Source organism: Nansenia antarctica (genome assembly GCF_963989245.1).
Source record: "Nansenia antarctica genome assembly, chromosome: 1".
In the NCBI taxonomy this organism is placed as follows: Eukaryota; Metazoa; Chordata; class Actinopteri; order Argentiniformes; family Microstomatidae; genus Nansenia; species Nansenia antarctica.
Window position 1 is genome coordinate 57,980,560 of NC_137674.1, and position 19,215 is coordinate 57,999,774.

Sequence of the window (19,215 nt, forward strand, 5' to 3'; positions counted from 1 at the left end):
CTCCACGTATTGCCCAGTCTTCTCAAAAGGAGTTATTCTCAACAGCTTATACATGGAAAGAAGAAGAGAGAGGAAAAGTCCAAAACCATACAACTATGTATAAACAAACATCTGCTGTTCACGAATACCAGCAGTATACTGGTGTTGCATCGAAATGTGCATGTTTTTTTTTCTTGTACTCCATGAGTGAGTGAGTGAGTTTGGGCATCAGATGGCACAAACACACCTGCATGGTGACGTTGCGTGTGTGGGTAGGGTGGCACTCCAGGTTCTCGTCACCGCAACAACCGGAGCATCGCCAAAGAGGAACACAGGCAGGGCTAAACATGTGCTCCACCCCTCCAGGGTACTCCTGGTCCACATCCACCAATCGTTCCATTGAGCGACACAGGCTTCTCCCCCACACCTCACGGAACAGCATCACTGCATTGAGAGAGGTGGACCCTCAGGACAACTGACAGAGAACTATAGCTGTTTTGTTCTCAAATGTTTTCTTAAATGATGGGTGGCAGCTGACCTGATTCCTTTAAAGTTGCTACTGGCTATAGACAGTGGGTTGTAACTAAGTCCTGTGACTTATTTTGCTTTCAATAGCTTTAGGTGGGTCACAGTACACACTAACCACTACTCATGAATCTACTGTTATCTTATGTGATATAGCCCTTTGGTTTCAGTTCCCATTTGCAGTGTCTGATGAACTTACCTCTAGAGCGAGTCTCAACTTGGGGAAGTGAATTCTGCAAAACAAAAGGTAAAAACAGATAGAGGTTATGTTTTAGACATAAGAGGCAGATGATCATAACAGATAGACAAAACAACATGCCAAGAGTGACACCCATATACTGAACCATACTGTCCCAACAGATATGACCAATATCATTGCAATATCATTATGCAGATGATGAGCACCCTCTAGTGGCAGACAGAGGATATCACCACCATGAACATGGGCGATGAAGTTGCAGAGCTTATATGCAGCTCAAACTACAGGGTAGAATGAACATACCAGAATATCAAAACAAAAAAGAGCACTTCCTGGCCACTTTAACCTACACAGACCTAAGGTCTAGCAAAAGCATATTCTAAGCCTCTGCAAATAATAAAATGCCAACGCAAACAAATCCAGTTAGGGCCTTTACATTTACTTTTACATTTTTTGCATTTAGCAGATGCCTTTATCTAAAGCAACTTACAACAAATACATTTGTCTAAGTAAGTGAATCATCTATCCATCAGTCATTATAAGGACAATAATTCTATGCTAGAACCAGGGGCCCATGGCATTCACAATGCTAGAAGAAGGAAGAATTACTTTTCTTTTCTTTCTTTTTTTTCTTTTATTAATTTATTTACAGTAGAGAAACTATACAGGGGGGTAGTGGGGATGAAGAGGTCTTTAGGAGGGACAGTTAAGATGTAGCCTGAAGAGATGGGTCTTCAATCTACGGTGGAAACTTGTCTCTAACTTGTCATAGCTTCCCCAGGAGTAGAGATCTGTCTCTCTGGGTGCTGCAGAATGTTCCTCTGATCTTCTTCATCTATGAACTCAGGATCCTGTGGGCTCAGGGACTTTTTGAGGTCCAATTAGAGTCTACAGTTCATATGAAATTGTTGTTTACATAAACCCAAAGATGTAGTGAAGAATGATACACATGCTGTTTTAATAAACGGCATAGTCTTGCTATGAAAGGACCATGTATGGACTGTTCTGGTGTGTTTGTGTGTGTGTGTGTGTGTGTGTGTGTGTGTGTGTGTGTGTGTGTGTGTGTGTGTGTGTGTGTGTGTGCGTGTGTACGTGCGAGGGCGCGAGCATATGTGCATGTGTAGGTCCTGTATGTCTTTGTTTGAACAGAGAATGACATACTGTATCTCGGGTCACGAAACAGGAACATAAACAAACACATACGAGGCTTAACAGTCACAGACAGTGCTCACAGACAATAGCGAGGAGGACCCTATGGTTTGTGCTCCTGAACACAGAGCCATCACAGTTTTTGGGTAGTCACCCTTGACCCCAGATACATGTAACACTCAGTAGGGAGTTTGTGTGCCCTACATGCCCTGAGCTAGGCAGAGATGCATTGCACCAAAGTCCGGGCACAGACTAACCCAGCTGGAGGCACTTTGATTGGTCATGTACGGGAGATCTTCGGGAGGAAGTCCAGACGGCCAGACGCCAGAGAGACTACCCAGTGGGTGACAGCGAAAGAACAAGAAAAGAACTTAATTAAAGTTGCTCAAACATCATAAATCTATGCAGACAAAAGTCTGTATCAAACACTGAATATACAGTGCAGTATAACATCAACTTTGGGATATCTTCTTGTTTGTAGAGGCAAGATCGCTGTCTGTCTCTGTTATCGGTCTGACTGTCTCTCTCTCTCTCTCTCTCTCTCTCTCTCTCTCTCTCTCTCTCTCTCTCTCTCTCTCTCTCTCTCTCTCTCTCTCTCTCTCTCTCTCTCTCTCTCTCTCTCTCTCTCTCTCTCTCGTTGTCTTTTATAAATGTCACATACACTGTCTGGGGCTTGCAGAGACACTAATAAACATATATTTGGGGAGTTGTATTATTTCCCTCATGGATTCAGCAGCCCCATCTGGGCTTGTTTCAATGGAGTCAATAAATCACACCATTCTCCCCTTTCTAAAAGTCCTCCATTACACACAACCTCCTGTGGATGATATATGAGATACTTTCTCTCTGTGTTTCAGCTGGTTCTGTTCCAAGTTCAGGGCCATTTGAGCACACACAAACTAACTGAGTGTGTGATAAATTCCCTCCAGTGCTGATTAAGTATTTTGTGAGTATTTGTGAGGCTCGAATTTTACGGAGGGTAAGCTGGTCTTAGATCTTGTCGTGTGGGCAAAGTTCTACCCAGAGCCACACACCCCTCGGCTGCTTCAAAGTAAACCTATGATTAATGGCACCTTACTTTATCTCCACATCCACCTTGTAAGGGAGGTATCTTCATTAGGGCTGTACAACATTCCTTTGGGGATAAAGTACTCTAAACAAAGAGAAATGGGAGGGGAACATGGAATGTAACACGTCTGTGGTTTATTATGAACTGAGGAGGAGTTGTCGAATGTAACTACTCTACGACTGCACCTGCCAAGAGATTGGAACTTGGCACAGTGGGTAGTAATGTGCTAACATAGCAGGGTTGCTGGTTCAAGTCCCACTCAAGCTGTTTCCCCTAAGTCACAACAGCGCACCCCCTGCTGAGTGCTATGCCTTTATCTCTCAGGGTCAGGAAGCCTAGAAGAGAAGGAAGCACCTGCATGGTGAAACAGAGACACTGCTAGCGCTACACCCATGGGACTCAAGCAAGGGGCTACAGTTCTGTGGTCCCCAACACCCCTCCCTTCATCATACTGCTTTGATTAACGAGAACCCCCGCCCCCCCCAAACATATCTCTGAGTTCCATCCCGGTAAGTAGCTACTGTAAGTTGATTCTACAATCATAAGAGTCTAACTTCCAGACTTTAAACTTCAGATATGTAAACATCATCAGTCTCTTTATCGCATAGATTTGTTCAGTCCCAAGTGGTCGGCACCACAGCTGTGTCATGGTTGTGTAAATATCTGTACACATAAATAGTTAGGATCACATGGCCACCGTAAACAACACTGTAAACATCCCAGTATAAACGCTACTATAAACTGAATCGCAGTTCCCAGGAGACCTCTAACACCAGGTGCAGGTGCTCATTTAGGGTCAGAGAAGAGATAGCCAGAGAGCATAAGAGGGCTTACTCTAGCCACTCCCAAATTTGGGGTAGATACCTCATGTGGGGTCTCCTGATTAAAAATGTGGGGTCCCATGGAAAAATCAAGAAAAAAAGACCTCTATGATTTGATAAATAAGACACAAACACGTGTATTTTATATGAAGACTAACCATGTCTGTGTATTGCACTGGAGCCTATATTGTTTTGGGGTTCAAATCCATCATTTAGGTTGATTAGAACACACTTATTACTTGGATATCATTATTATGTGTTGGCATAGCCCACAATCAAGTTGTTGCGGTCACGATCAATTATTGATGTCAATTTGGGATCGTGAGACAAAAACGTTTGGGAACCCCTGTATGGAGTTGGACTATATGCATCTGAAATAGTGGACACAAAATCACTGGGGAATGGTAGGCTATATAAAATGAGGGGAGAGCAACACATATCATACACAAATATCACCTACACTTTGTATTTTATGGCATTACTGCTTAGTTATAACTCCAAACATGGACTAAAAGCAGAAACTGTGTATTCTACCAAAATGTGAACCTCTTAAAATGCTTAGGCTACTGGGATAACTTTTCTAGTTAAAACTTTTTCGTTAAAATAGCCCACTAACTGCCAGACCGTTCATACTTAAGAGGGAATCTGGAATAGGATTTACCTGAACAGGTGGCAATTGAAGCAGAAGAGTAGTTAAAATCTGCGAGACGCCGACGAGATTGTGCATCTTGAAGGGAGAGAATTCACTCTTTCGTTGTCAAGTTGTTAAAATTCTAGATATTTCATAGAGAACCAGTGATCGACAGCAACAGGCGTGAGTTCAAGGTGAAGAAATGGGCGCATTGTCACGCGCAAAAAAGACGCGAGCTTGGAAGGTGTCATCAAACGAGAATCGATTTAATAGGACAGAATCATGCAAGCCTAACTTTATCATACTGAAAATGTGAAAATCAGTTTTCCCATTATGGAAATCCTCGGAGGATGTGTTCTAGGCAGCGATGGATTCAGGGGTTTGCTGTGTCAGATTTGGACTCAACTCTCTCTTTCTCTCTCTCTCTTTCTTTCTCTCTCTCTCTCTCTCTCTCTCTCTCTCTCTCTCTCTCTCTCTCTCTCTCTCTCTCTCTCTCTCTCTCTCTCTCTCTCTCCCCCTCCCCTCCCATTCCTCTTCTTGACACCAGATTAGATAATTGGTAATACAACATTAGACAGGCTATCCTTTGTGATTTTAATGCATTTTGCTAATTAGAAACAGTGATCCGTTTAATTAAATGTTAAATTAAATGAAACTGATTCTATGAGTATCAATAGACGGCTAACTCTCTTGTCTATTAACAAGGCCTAATTACAAACACTTTCCAGACCCCCCAAAAGGATACCTTGTGTGTAGTATATCACTGGGGATTCCTCTATTCCTGAGAAATAACTTTCATATCATTGTTATCATACTCTGTCATGTTGGTCTACACTACATCTACCTCCATTCCCACCTCACATACTGTAGTGTACAAGTTCAGCAAAATGAATGATGTACATAATCATGACAAATCGATTTCTACAGAAAGAGATCATTTACCACCCAGGTTACAGTGGATGACTAAGTACTTTCCGCCCAATCTGTTCCAGTGACAGACATAAACATAATTTATCTGCTTGTAAGTGTGACTGTGCTTTTTCAGGACTGCAGGAATGAAGGAGGATCCCTGGCAGACATGCTGGTCATAGTCGGAGCAGTGAGGATGATAACCTTACTGTGTCTGTTGTCCAGACCTGAGAGACCACAGTCTGGGGGCCCAGTGTACGTAAACAATACACACAGAGGCGCCTGGGTGGAATAGCTCACTTTAAGGCGAATGACACGTAATCGCAGGGTCCCTGGTTAGATTCTGGTCATCGACCTATCCTGCATGTCATCCCTCCTTTCTCTCACCCATCCTTCCTGTCAACCTCTTACTGTCTCTATCCCAATAAAGCTTAAATGCCCTAAAGTAAAGAAAAGTTCAGGTTAAAGATACATTTAAAATATACATATATTTTGTTGAAATTTAGCAGACACCTTTATCCAAAATGACTTACAACAAATACATTTGTCTAAGTAAGTGAATCATCTATCCATCAGTTAACGTAAGAAAACGTAATCTATGCTAGGACTAGGGACCATCGGCAGTTACAATGCTAGAAGAAGGACATTTATTTATTTATTTATTATAGTAAGTATAGTAGAGAAACTGTGCAGGGGGTAGTGGGGATGAGGAGGTCTTCAGGAGGGACAGTTAAAATGTATTATGTATTATGAAAAAGATTTTGGTTTATTAGGTGAGTCACAAACATAGAGGGAGAGATTTCTGATCTGACACTGTTTTCTCTGCTCCTTTCCGACAGGTGCCTCGTGTGAAATCACTTACAAAGTGTTGGTTCAGCTTGTTCAGCTCGATCCCCCACATACGCCACTCTTCACTGCCACTCACTCATCTGACACAGCGATAATGGGTTGTTCGGTGCCATTCCCCACACACGCACACACACACACACACACACACACAAGTGTGTTTATTAATCTTATGAATAATGAGCAGGACCTCACCCACGGACTAACACTGAGCTCTTAATTGTGTTTTGGCACACACACACACACACACACACACAAACGCACACGCACACGCACACGCACACACACACGCACACGCACACGCACACGGCACGCACACGCACACGCACACGCACACGCACACGCACACACACACACACACACACACACACGCACACACTGTGAGTCTCCTTTAATGTAATTTCTCTGATATTCCGATGTACATGGTAGACTCTTATATATAGCACTATATAGGAGTTAGTGAGTCAGCTTCCCACTTCCCACTCAGGGTCCTATGGCAGGGGTCAGAGAGACAGCAGCTGCTTCCTGTCCCTGGGAACTGTGTTGACGCCCAAGTCCCAGCCCGATCCAAGTCTCTGTGGAGGGGTATACGGAGGGGGGGTGGAGGGAGGACAAGACACAAAGGGTGGGTGTAGTGGGTGGAGGGGTGTCCCCAAGGCAGAGAAACAGCAGGTGGGACATCTTTACATGATCCTCCATGGGATACCCATCTCCATGTCTCCAGATGTGGACCAAACCAGCACTGAGAGAGCATGACTGTCTGGTCGCCACACTCTGGGAAAAGGTCGCCTGAGAGGTTGGTATATGTGGACCTTTCAACTATTCACATTAAATGTATACTTGACCATATGGCCGCTCACACAACTTGAAAGACGTATATAATTCAAAATCAGGTATAATCATCAGACATGAAAATTAAATGATAATGAAAACTTTCCCGTCCCATCCACCAATAGAATCTTGGAGAGTGAAGCCTGTTTTCCAGCCAATATCTCTAGCACTCAGTCAGAATTCTCCCAAGATTGAGAGACATGGCATCCTCAGGAGAATTTGTCGTTTGTCCTGCACTGAACAGGGTCAGTGGTATCCTGCTGGGTTCATTGGCACTAACATAGGTGGTCCTTCAGGGCCACAGGGAAACCCCTCTTAGAGATTGTTTTGGTGTGTGTGTGTGTGTGTGTGTGTGTGTGTGTGTTTATCTGTGTGTGTGTGTGTGTGTGTGTGTGTGTGTGTGTGTGTGTGTGTGTGTGTGTGTATGTTTGAGTCTACAGACTTAGAATAAGTCAAGTGCAAGTTGGCAAAATGCAAGTCCAAGCTAAAACCGATTTCCCATACTGTCTGCCAGCCTTTGGTCCCAGGTGCATTTTGGGTAATTTCACCAGTTCCCAGGCAGTTCACAGTAGCGCTCAGCAGTCAAACATTCTGTGATTAATGTGACCCTGAAGGCCAACCACAATCTCCTTCTCAGAGCCACACACTCACTCTGTGACCTAGCCCTAGCCCTCATACACTGAAGATGCAGTAGGTCAAAGGAAGAGGAGGACATAAAACAAGTAAATAGGACACACAGATTAACTGTGTTACTAAAGAGGAGAAATCGTGAGACTGCAAGCACCTTTGTGGCTCAGATCAGAGTCATGAACCAAGTGTAATATCATCTATCAAAAGATTCCACTGAGAGACAGACAGACAGAGAGAGAGAAGTGGTGGGGGGGGGAAGAGAAGGAGAAAGAATCAGTCCAAATCGGACACAGCAAACCCCTGAATGCTGCACTTTTTTGTAAATGCTGCAAATTCTAAACAGCACCAGATTCTCCTGTGAGAGAAATTTCCAGAAAGAGTGGTCAGTCAATAAGTGTATTTCCCCCCCAAACAGCCCAATGCCCGTACGGGTTAGGGCGAGGCCAGACAGATACATTTTGGGTTGATGTAATGATACGGTAAAAACACAGGCATATGGTTTCCAAATGGAACTCAGCTGTATGATTGCACTAAATCTATCGATGTGGGATGGAGATCTCTTTGATTGTACCGTGTATGTAAGCTGATATGGTCTCAAGAGGAATGAAGACCTTGCATTTACAGTCAAGGGTGCGTGACCTCTGCTGCTTCCTGGAGCTGAAATCAAAAGCAGTCATAGAATAGGAAATGTTAGAATAGGTATAGCATAGCATAGAGTACAGCACAGTGTTTTATTTGTATAGTATAGTATAGTGGATAGTGTATATAGCCTTTATTTATGTAAACCAGCTCCTTTCCCTTCTTCTTTTTTTTTTCTTTCCTAGCACCAGGGGAGCCCCCCCTCCCAAATTTCGTTGTTTGGTACCTGTACTACTATATCAATGACAATAAAGACCATTCATTCATGTAACGTTGTGCTAGGCTATGCTTTACGCATTGTCGTGAACACTGTGATGTTGCAGTTCTGGTTATACTGTTCTGACATTTTCTTGATTGCTTCATGTGAGCCTTAATAAATGGCCTAATTCACTGCTCCATACCTCATGTAATCTAGATGTTGCCATATTTCCGCAGACTATTTCAGTGACAAAACTCTCTCTCCCCTGGCTCTGATCTGAACAGGCCAACGTGAATGACTACAGCTTCATCCAGTTGAGATAGAGGACAGTGGCTCTGCGATACCATTGCTCAGTCTACGGCTTGTTATGTCATATTAGCAGAATATACAGCCAACCGTTTTATGACTCCTATGGGATTGAATACCGTAACCTTCAAAGGAAAAGCTGGCGTATGTCTGTAAACTATCTTCAAACAATACCCCTGACTGCGATCTCATTTCCTGGTAAAAGTATGGAGAACATTATTCATTCCCTGGAGAAAGTACTCACTGCTTTCCACTAGTGTAAGAGGCTATATGAATATCAAACTGAAGTGTTAAGTGTTAAAAAACACTCCAAAGAGAAAAAACATATGAGAAATGGAGGTGGCAAAACAATATGAATATAAGAGTTCTTTAATAATGAATAAAACAACATTAAAAGCGTTCTAGGAATGTTTATTTTGAATGTCAAATTGATGCATTACAGAGCAAGTAAATTCTAAGTATATTTTTATTACATAACAATGAAACAATAAATAATGGCAAATAAAACACTATCTTTGCTAAAAGACAATGCTTAGGAGTGATATTCACAATGACAAGACAAATTGAACAAAGACAAATGTCTAAGCAACAAATGAACAGCACTGCACTCCAGCTACAATTTCATCCCCACAGTATTCAAACGGATCGTAAATGCTCCACAGTACACTTTAAGATGAGAAGCCTCAGCTCGGCAGGGACGATGAAGGCTGAAACAAATCAATACCTCTGCCTCACAGACCAGTCCACATGTGACCATGGACCCACTTTCAAAAACGGTGTATGTCTGAGAATTCAGAAGAGGAAGTGATGTCCCTGAACCCCCTGTCTCGAGCCTGGACCCAGACAGAATACTGCTCCACTCAACCAGTTCCTATACAGGGGACAGTCTACCGTATTCTGTGAATCGAAACCTTGTGGAGTGCTGTCTGCTTCCAGGCTTTACCCTCCCCTCAAACCCAAACCCTTAGGTCCGGCTACCAAAACAGTTAATGCGTTTCCTGAAACTTTCTAGATAATGCATTTCATGAAACATTCTAGATGGACTGGATATCAGCGACCTCCAAGGACTGTACACTTTCGTCGTTGTTGAGGATTAGAGTGAGCAGGGTCAGGCTAACAGTGTGGCATTGAAGTAGAGTAAAAATAGGAAGAGGCATGTAGAGAGACAGGTCGAACTAAAACAAATCCATAGCGCTCATGAATGACGTCATATCCTGTGGTTGAGATGTCGGATGCATCTCCATAGTTTGAAAAAGCCCCCCTCTTCTCTGCTTGATCCGTACTTACTCTCAAAGGGACTGCACAGACTACCATGCATATTGCTTTTACCTATCTTGATCAGCGCATGTTAGGGCCAAGACAGCTAAAACAGCTAAAGGAGAAGAGGCCACTATAGATTATGGAGATGCAACCGTCACGTCTAAGGACGACTTGCTGTGTTTAGGCTGGGAGGTTAATACAATATTGTCTGACGGGTTTATTTTTCAGTGGAGAATGCTCTCTTCATGAGGGGAGGGGGGGTCTTGCTGGCATCGTAGATCGACTCCGGGGGCGGCGAGCTCAGGCAGCACCAGTCTGGGATGCGGCCCGTCTGGTTGTAGTAATCCCGGGATACGGATCGGCTGCCCAGGATGTCTTGTAGTGCTCCGAAGATGGCTCCTATGGGGGAATGGGGGGGGGGGGGGGGAGAGTAGGGGTCAGGGTTTGGGCAATGTACCGAATCATCCTGACACCGGCTCAAATGAACAAGTCACATATAATGTCTCGCAGCTTTTTTTCCCCCCCTCATGTCCTCTCCCTCGCCTCCTTCACAAAACGCATCGGAGGAAAGAGGAATTGCAAGGAATCAAAGAGAGAGCTGGGATATTTTAAGCTCCTGTCTTTTACCTCCCAGCCATGCTGTGCAGTTGGGCTTGGCAGGTGGAGAGTGCAGGCGGAAGCTCTTGGTGGCCAGGGCGTCGCGGTACTTGGGTCCCTCCACCAGGAGGCGTATCTCCGCCAGCAGGCGGTGCAGGAACCCTGGCAGCATGGCCGTGCCTCCGATGATCACCAGGTTCTCAGACAGGACCTTGCGCGTGTCGATGGGGCACTGCAAGGGGGGGGGGGGGGGTCAACCACACCAGAAAATGCACCGTCAGAAACGTATCGTGACACAGCTAACAATGTTCTGGTTGGAGAGGGCAGGGAGAACTTGCCAGTTCATACTATAGAGTTGCATGCCATGGCCACGCAGCTGAATGCAGACACAAGTGTCGCATATGAAGGCATAATAAACAATATTGTAATAAATGAAGGGTGGTTCTGCTGACTTCACTGCAGCCCTGTTACCACTCAACAGAACAGTGTTGGAGCCCTCGGGGGAGAATCCCTCACTGACTGCAGGCTGTAGTAGTGTACCACTGAGTAGTTGTCACTCTACTCCACAGAGACCAATGAGTGGATTTCTATTTGCTACACAAAACCGTTGGTTTTACAGGAAGAGTAATGGCCGCTGCTCTGCCTATTGAGATTAATCGGTTGTCCTGCCTGAGAAAGAATTCACCTCACTGCTCAACTGCAGAAGCGAGGGTTGCCGTGGCAACAGGGGGAAGTCTTATATATTTTGGGAATGTGATTTGCACGACACGGGAAAAAAAAAGGAATAAGGGCCTCCTACTTTATCCATTCATGATATGACGCAGATGTCTGTCTGACGGAGGTTACTGTGACCGAAATGTCACCATGCTTTCAATAGAATTCAGTATTTCTCTAATGGGATAGAACGGCATGCCTATAATCTACATATTTCAGGCATCTCTTCTCCAGTCGTTCGAGGACAAAACCGCTTTCGGAAGCGAAACGGCACTCCGACGTTACCTTAACCAGAGCGTCGAGGACCAACGTGGCCACGCTCTTCTCTTCGTTGTCCTGCTCGAAAAGCATCTCCATGACAGAGTCCCTGGAAAACAACAACAACAACAACCCCCCGTAAAAAAAAACATCCTTTAAAATCGTCACCCTCATATGACTCTGTGTTCCTGGATAACACAACCCTACATCCCATTAACATAGTCCCTGAAAACACGTCTGGTCTGGGACAGGAGACGGTCGGCCATGATGAAAGTCCTTGCAGAAACAACGCAGGTTCAATAATAGAAGGTGACCCAGACAACGAAGCGTGAGCACAGATCCAAATACGATTTACAATTTTGAAAACGTTCCAGACCTGGAAATGTTTTTAACTTTTTTGAATTCCTCATGGTTGAAGGCATTGTTGAATAAGCTAGTAACAGCTGTATACAATCAACTGCTACCTGATGGGTCCTTTGATATGCAGTATCTTCTCTCCATCCAATGGGTAATCGACATCAGGAGGTGGTGGTGGACGCTGCAAGGGGAGGGGGAGAGTGAGTGAGAGAGAGAGAGTGAGAGAGAGAGAGAGAGAGAGAGAGAGAGAGAGAGAGAGAGAGAGAGAGAGAGAGAGAGAGAGAGAGAGAGAGAGAGAGAGAGAGAGAGAGAGAGAGAGAGAAGCGGAGTGGCGGATATTAAAAGTGTGGTGTGCATGCATCATATTGCTTTTACCTATCCTGTGTTATCATATTCAGATGAAGGAGAGGAGATAGAAGATTACTACCCCAGTTTGGGAGGTCATGAGATCACTCACCTCAGCTGTACCCTCGAGGTTAAATTTGGCTTCTTGGATCTTCAGTCCCCTCTGCAAGTCACTGACAAAACAGGTTCTGACTGTGGAAAATACAACACAGACAGCTGTAGCATGTCTACATCAGAGAAAACATTTAGCTGCCTGTTTGTGCTGATGTGCATTCCATGTAACAGCCAAACAGATGCCAATAATTGCCTGTAAAAAGACAAAAAGCAAAACACCTTACCCTTGATATCCTCCACTACCTCCTCTGGGATAGAGCCTGGGAATGAGGGACCGAATGAAAACAAAGTGAGACTTCCTCTTCTTTGACCCACTTGTCTAAAATAATAGCACCACAGTGCCTTCATTTCACCTCAGTGCCACTGTACTAAATAATTTCAGGCTTAATTTAAAAGTAGGCACGCATCAGTGGAGTTGAAGTCAGGAAAGGCAAAGATGCCTCTCAACTCGTGAAAATATGGAGCAAATGGGGGTAAGTCTGAATAAATAACTCAAGTTCCAGAAGTGAGTGCAAACTCTATTTAGGTGCGGTGCAGTTCACTAAGTCCCTTCTAATGTACATTGCACGTTGCTCTTGACATCAGCTTGCTTGGGTTTTAGTGCATGCCAGGCTATAGCATTTATCAGGAGTTGGTATGGACAGATAACAATTCAACTCAGCAGAGAGGAGGTCTATGATGTTCCTCCTTTAATTATTGATGTGTATTAGGACTGCCTGGCCCTGCTTCAGCTAACGCAGATGCCTGCTCTAACCTGGATATTTCTGAGAACAGTATGTTCCATCAGGATACAGTGTGAAGGAAAGAAAGGCTAAATAAGGCCATATGATGTATAATAAAAAAAAAACAGGGAGTGGGTTTCCTTCTTCTAAGACCATGCAAAAACCTACTCCTTATGAACACAAAATTGGGTTATTGTAGGGCAAGTTGCAAATATTACTGACCGATGACTGTTGGTAGACTCTGCCCAGTGCTGGAGTCTGAGTCCACTGTGCACTGCTCCACCAGCAGCCCATCTAACTCCCTGGGTGGGTAAAAAAAAAGCACACATACAAGCACTTAAGAGGAGAGGGGGACATGTACCTCTGCAAGCAAACACCTAGAGAGACCGGTCAAAAGGTGCGGTCACTGGAAGGAAACAGAGGAACGGAAACAAAGAGTGCAAAGCTCTAAGGAGCAGAACACAAGATGGTTCCCCTATCGCTCATTGCGTGACAGATGAAAGACAGACTGTTACGTCCACATGTGTCCTTGTTGTGTTTCCTTCCCTTCTGTGTTCTCCTCTATCATTCTCCATCCAGGTGTTGTCAATTGGCCAATCATTCCCTCATTCATCATCCCACTCCCATCCAATCAGAAGGCTGCCCATTCTCCAATCAGAGGGCTGCCCGTCTGTTTAAATGCTCCTCCTTGTCTCCCATTGTTAGTCGACTGTTTAGTTGTGTTTTGTTTGTTAGTTTGTCGACTCTTAGCTTTAGGTTATTTGTTATTTGTGTTATTTAGTACGTACCTTTCCATTTAGTAGTTTGTTTAGATTAAGATTAAGTTGGTTGTTTGTTTATTTGATTTAGTATTTGACTATAGTTTATTTTCTATTTTTGTATTGTCCTATGGCTTGTGTTTTTGTACACCACCATTTGTTCATTAAATCATTGCACTTTAGTTCGTTCGTGTTGTGCCTTTTATTTAGTCTTTTCCCTCCCACACTACAAGTGGCAGCGTACGTACACCCTTTATGTTACGGCTCCCCCCCTACACCCCCTAGACGTAGAGCCATAAGATCTGGGGTTCGTAACACAGACTAAGATATACAAACTGGCATCCACTCCCACACACAGATGAGCTCACGCATAGGCCCACTTACTTATGAATGGCCTTTCCACCCAAGGGCAGGGCTTCCCAGGCTGACAGGATGGGGATGCACTCATAGACCTATTTTCAAAGTTGAGGAAGTGAAATCTTGCCATAGTGCTACCTTGAACCAAGGTATAATGCAAAGCCTTATTCAAAGACCCACATTCAGCGTCACTCTTTCTTATCCTCAAGTGACACATCTCACAGTACAGGCTATTTCATGGAAATCATTCTACAGCCATAGGACGGTAGAACTATATTTAAAGCCTAAAATGAATCCCAGTTTCTGTCAAGGACAAGAAAAGGATACAGGCAGCACCAGCGTCTCTGTGTAGCCACAGTCCATCACCAGGCCTGAGTTCAAGCCTAGCGTCATGATGGACATGAGGTGACTGGGGGCAAACAGCACAGAGGGGACCTGGGAGGAAGCACAGAGGCATAAGAACACAGTCAACATCTCACAAAGGAGTGTCATCATCCATTATCTCCCAGGTGTTGGTGGCAAGAGAGAGTCTCATGGAGATCACCTGACAATGACTAGATAATGGCTGAAACTGTCAACCATGCCTACTTTAAAAAAAAGTACTTATTATTTATAGTTAACGATATTAGAGTATGACTATAGCCAGGGCACACAAATCATGTCAGCATGGTTATTCAATTCAAAGATATAATAAATATCATATAAATCCGTGGTTCAAGTACCTCAAACTGTTTAAAGAAGACCTTGGTGAGGGTCTCTCTGAAGTGTGAGGGGCAGAGGATGGACTCGATGATCACCACCCTCCTATCACGAGGGTTCACCAGCAGATGCCTAGGGCAGGAGAGTAGACACACAGTAGAGAGTATTGAGATTTAGCCTGCATGATACACTATGATAGGATCAGCAGCATTTCAACAAGACCCCATAGACAAGCAAAACTGATGAGCAACATTCACTGCGATTTTTCTCTCTCTAAAGACTTCATGATGTCAATACTGTGCTTTTGCTTTTCAGCAAACTATCAACTCATACATGTTGCTATTATTCGGTCTTTCTGAAGTAAAATGTAATGAACGTTTGTTTATTACACCTTATCAGGTGTCAGCAGCATGCGTGTAACCACAGTCAGACATGCCTCACCTGAAGTAAAGAGTGTGGATGAACTCTTTGAGGTTGGAGTAGAGTTCCTCTGTGTTGATGTTGTACTGAACCACTTTGACCGGCTGTAGGAAAGAGACAGTGCACAATGTCATAATGCTACTCAACCAAGAATCATCCCAACACCACAATACAAAGTTAAAACATATTTGGTGTTCACTCAACAATTCTACCAAGTTCCAAGACACCAATCACTTATAACCCCATTCACACATAAGAGCTTTCCCAGTAAGGGCCATGTGTGAACGAAATTTACAGGGAAATTCGCTCAGGCATTTTCCCTGGTCAGGACCTTGGGTGATTCCATGGAATTTACAGGGAAGGCTTGGGTGTGAACAGAAGCAGGAACAGTGCCTGGTCCGGCACGTAAAGGGTTACATATGTCTGACGCAAGACGTTTTCACATGGAAAAACTTAACCAATCACAGCAAGTAGTTTCTCACTTTGTATTTTTGGTTCGCTCCGCTAATGTTACGGAGTTGGCTAGTTAACCCACATCACATCAGCCAAAGTAGTGATAAATATAATTCCACAACTGGATACTACTTCATTTCCAATCAGTTAGCTAGCTTACTTACTTAGCTAGATTACTGATCAAATGCACATTTGTGATATGTTTATGCAGTGCGCACCAGTGGCATTTCCAGTCACTCCCTCGCTTCAACTGTGCTTACTCAGGCCGACAATACAGCGTGCGCTGCGCTGTTCTGTCTGTTTATTGTTACTAGCTATATGTCTAATTGAGTTAACTCGTATTATGCTTACCATCACCAAGTCCTTCTATACTGTGCTTTTGGACTAGTATAGTACATTTATATGAACGATAAACAAGTGCTTTAGTTGGTGAGCGAACTTTGTGATGGTAAGCATAATACGAGTTAACTCACTGTTAAATTAATGTGAAAAATATGATGATAAATACATATAAAACGGAGGTATGATCATGATTTATGATTTACACACACCCAACTGTGTCTGTCTGAACAAAGGCCATACTGCCGCTCTTCCCCTCATATGGCAGTCTCACGTGCCTGTCTCGTCCTACTACGTTCCAGTTCTGCATCCAATTGAATGCGTGATTCAAGTAGCTTGTGAAAACCCAGGAATGCCATTGACATGTGTGAAAAGACACAACACAGGAACCTCTCTGGTGGTCCCGGGCCGGGTTGGGACTCCATGTCATTTACAGGGAACTATGTGTGAAAAGACCTTATGTGATGATACCAACCAATTACCCCCAATTGAAGAATTCTTGTCTAACTAACTCACCTGTTGTTGTCCCGGCTTCTGGATCTCACTGGGAATGATGAACCTGGGTCCCGTCTCGCCCGCAAAGCCACATCTGCATGACATAAAACCATTAGTGTTGCTCATATGGTTCAATGATTTCTGTTAGCAATGCAGGCTAAAGTGTCAATACTGGTAGACATTCGAATGTGTGTCCATGGACAAACAGGATAGTTTTAATACATAAACAGACAGAGAGCATGAAATAGCGGTCTCATCTGATTCTCATATGATTGCCCCAGGCAGGACTCCCTGCTAATAGCCAAATCAATGCAACGGTGTTAAGATGTTCTAGTTGGTGCTAATAAGTCTGTCATCAGGATCTTTTTAAAGACACAATCTGGCCCAAAGGTCATTTCAATTCAAAATACTATATATAGAAATGGATTCTTACTACAAAAACTACTTGTATGCTTAATGTTGAGCCCAAAATGTAAGTCTTATCCAAAATGTACGGTTGTTTTACTTTATTGTGTGTAAACAATGTCTTTGTAGACAAGCAATGTACAGCTTTGAAATGTGTATTGGACTAGTATCGTTTCAATATAATAGGCTGTCAGCCTGTCAGTCCTTTGCAGTACTTGCAAGAGAAGACAGTAAGCTAGCTAGGCTAGTCCAGAGCAAGAGGGCTGTAGCTAGCTAGTTAGCTTGCAAACTACCCATGTCAAATACAGTGCATGCGTAATACTTTAGGTAGTTAACACTGGATAGTTAGTGGTCTGTACTGGTTGCCAGAAATATGGCAATGTAACCTCTATTGATTAATTGCGGTGTTATTAACTACATAGCTAACAACAACATTCGCATTGGTAGCTAGCTAGCTTTATAGGCTACTCACTTTGTGTAGGCTGCTCCCAGATCTATGACGACTGCAGTTTTCTCTCCTCCACTGCCTAACCCTTCAAACAGGGGCATGTTGACCACCTCTCTTTCTCTTTAACCTGCTCGGATATTGAGAATATAATACTACATATATATTGCGGAGATGTAACGGTATCTTTTGACTCCCAGCTAACTTGGGCAGGGCTGGGTCCTGAGATCGGACAGAGTAATGACGTCCACGAAAATCGCCTGATTGGAAATAAGGCGTCCCTGTCAGTGGTCCCCATCTGTTATAAACCAGTTTTAAAGAGTAAAATCGAAAAATATCGAATAGTTCCATCATAAAAAGGCGATATAGGAGAATACGAGAATTTCAACAACAAAAACTAGCCTACTACTCCTACTACTACACTTTCATTGGAATTCTATTTCAAAAAAGTTGAGTAGGCCCCTTGGGGGAAAGCAGGTTATTATTATTATTATTATTATTATTATTATTATTTTATTTTTTACATCATTACATTATATTGTAGCCTACAGCTCTTTGGTATAGCCTACATATGTCTTATATATAAGTAGGCCTTTTAACTATAAATATAAACATACAGACACTTATTGTATTTGTGGGCTAGGCTACTGTTTGTATTTGACATGCGTCTGCTCGAGAGTAAATAAAGGCCAAAGGAATGCGCCTTCCCAAAGAGCACGAGCAGGTTTTAAGTCAATTAGGAGCTGTCCAGTCAGTACCACCTTGGAGTTACGACATAATACGAGGATATCAGCCTTAATTTAGATTTTGAAAAATAAAAATATATAGTTTTCTAACAACTGCACGTGGATTAATGCACTCAACATTAAACCTTTATTTACGTTCTTCCTAAATCTTTCCGCTTACGCGCTCAGTGACTCTGCCCGTTTAGAACCTCAAGCGCGCGCATGCATACACACCCCACAGCAATTGCATTCAATGACGCTGAGCGGCATAACTGCTATTCCTCCAGCTTGCTTCCGGATCAATATAGGCAGTTATTGATATGCAATTAATACAGGTAACAAATGATAACATTTTCGCTTAAAGAGGAGTCTAGAAAATCACATAGCCCTCTGCAATGAGGTAAACAGCATCCTTATCTACGGATCTCTGTCAGGTAAGGACAATGGATTATAACTGACTTTTCATGCATTCTATTTGTTTTTGGTGTGCAGAAATGCATTGTCCAGTAGAGCGATCAGGCTAGAGATGATTAATGCTGTCCATATGTGATACGGTAAATAAAAACGAATATATGAATGTAGGCTACATGTAATGCACTACTCCTATATCCCGTGGAAAAATGATGTCTATACAATAAAGTCGATCCTGAATACGCCGCATTAGCGCGATGTTTGTTTGACGGGTGTCTATTTTAATCCCCGTAATTAGCTAATGGAACGCGCATTCCTGGTGTCAAGCAGCGGGCTACTCTCTTGACTCTTGTTGAATGCATTAATTGCATTGATTACTGGTGAAGAGGTGTATCAACAGCAAAGCGGGGGTCGGGGTTGTTTAGACAGAGTTGGACGTTGTGTATGAGAGGTCTAATGTTGTTGATCTCGTCAGAAGCTTGCATTATTATTATTATTATGAAATGAAAAATAATTCCACTCTATTCTTCAATACCACTCTACTCTTTTCTTAAGTGTAGCATTCAGGGTTGTGCTATGTCACATTTGTACTGATTCTGTGTGTGTAT

At 43.3% G+C, this 19,215-nt stretch overlaps 1 protein-coding gene across 1 annotated transcript; it reads right to left on the reverse strand.

The window, feature by feature from the left end:
• Positions 1 to 9,148: 9,148 nt before the first annotated feature.
• Positions 9,149 to 17,622, reverse strand: actr10 (actin related protein 10). The gene is made up of 13 exons (XM_080538293.1): positions 17,499 to 17,622; positions 16,643 to 16,715; positions 15,356 to 15,438; positions 14,938 to 15,046; positions 14,543 to 14,650; positions 14,243 to 14,310; positions 13,323 to 13,402; positions 12,603 to 12,638; positions 12,377 to 12,456; positions 12,027 to 12,100; positions 11,590 to 11,671; positions 10,621 to 10,822; positions 9,149 to 10,392 (listed from the first exon to the last, which is right to left on the reverse strand). Exons 1-13 carry the CDS (start codon positions 17,573 to 17,575, stop codon positions 10,211 to 10,213), a joined length of 1,254 nt encoding a protein of 417 aa, XP_080394419.1. The 5' UTR covers positions 17,576 to 17,622; the 3' UTR covers positions 9,149 to 10,210.
• Between the last annotated feature and the right edge of the window lie 1,593 nt (positions 17,623 to 19,215).

Bases quoted from the DNA above. Each gene is read 5' to 3' on its own strand.
- actr10 (XM_080538293.1), bottom strand. From the start codon at position 17,575: ATGCCCCTGTTTGAAGGGTTAGGCAGTGGAGGAGAGAAAACTGCAGTC. The intron at 12,101-12,376 runs GTGAGTGATCTC...CTCCCCTTGCAG, and splicing joins ACCTCGAGGGTACAGCTGAG to CGTCCACCACCACCTCCTGA. The intron at 10,823-11,589 runs GTAACGTCGGAG...CCCCCCTTGCAG, and splicing joins TCCTCGACGCTCTGGTTAAG to TGCCCCATCGACACGCGCAA.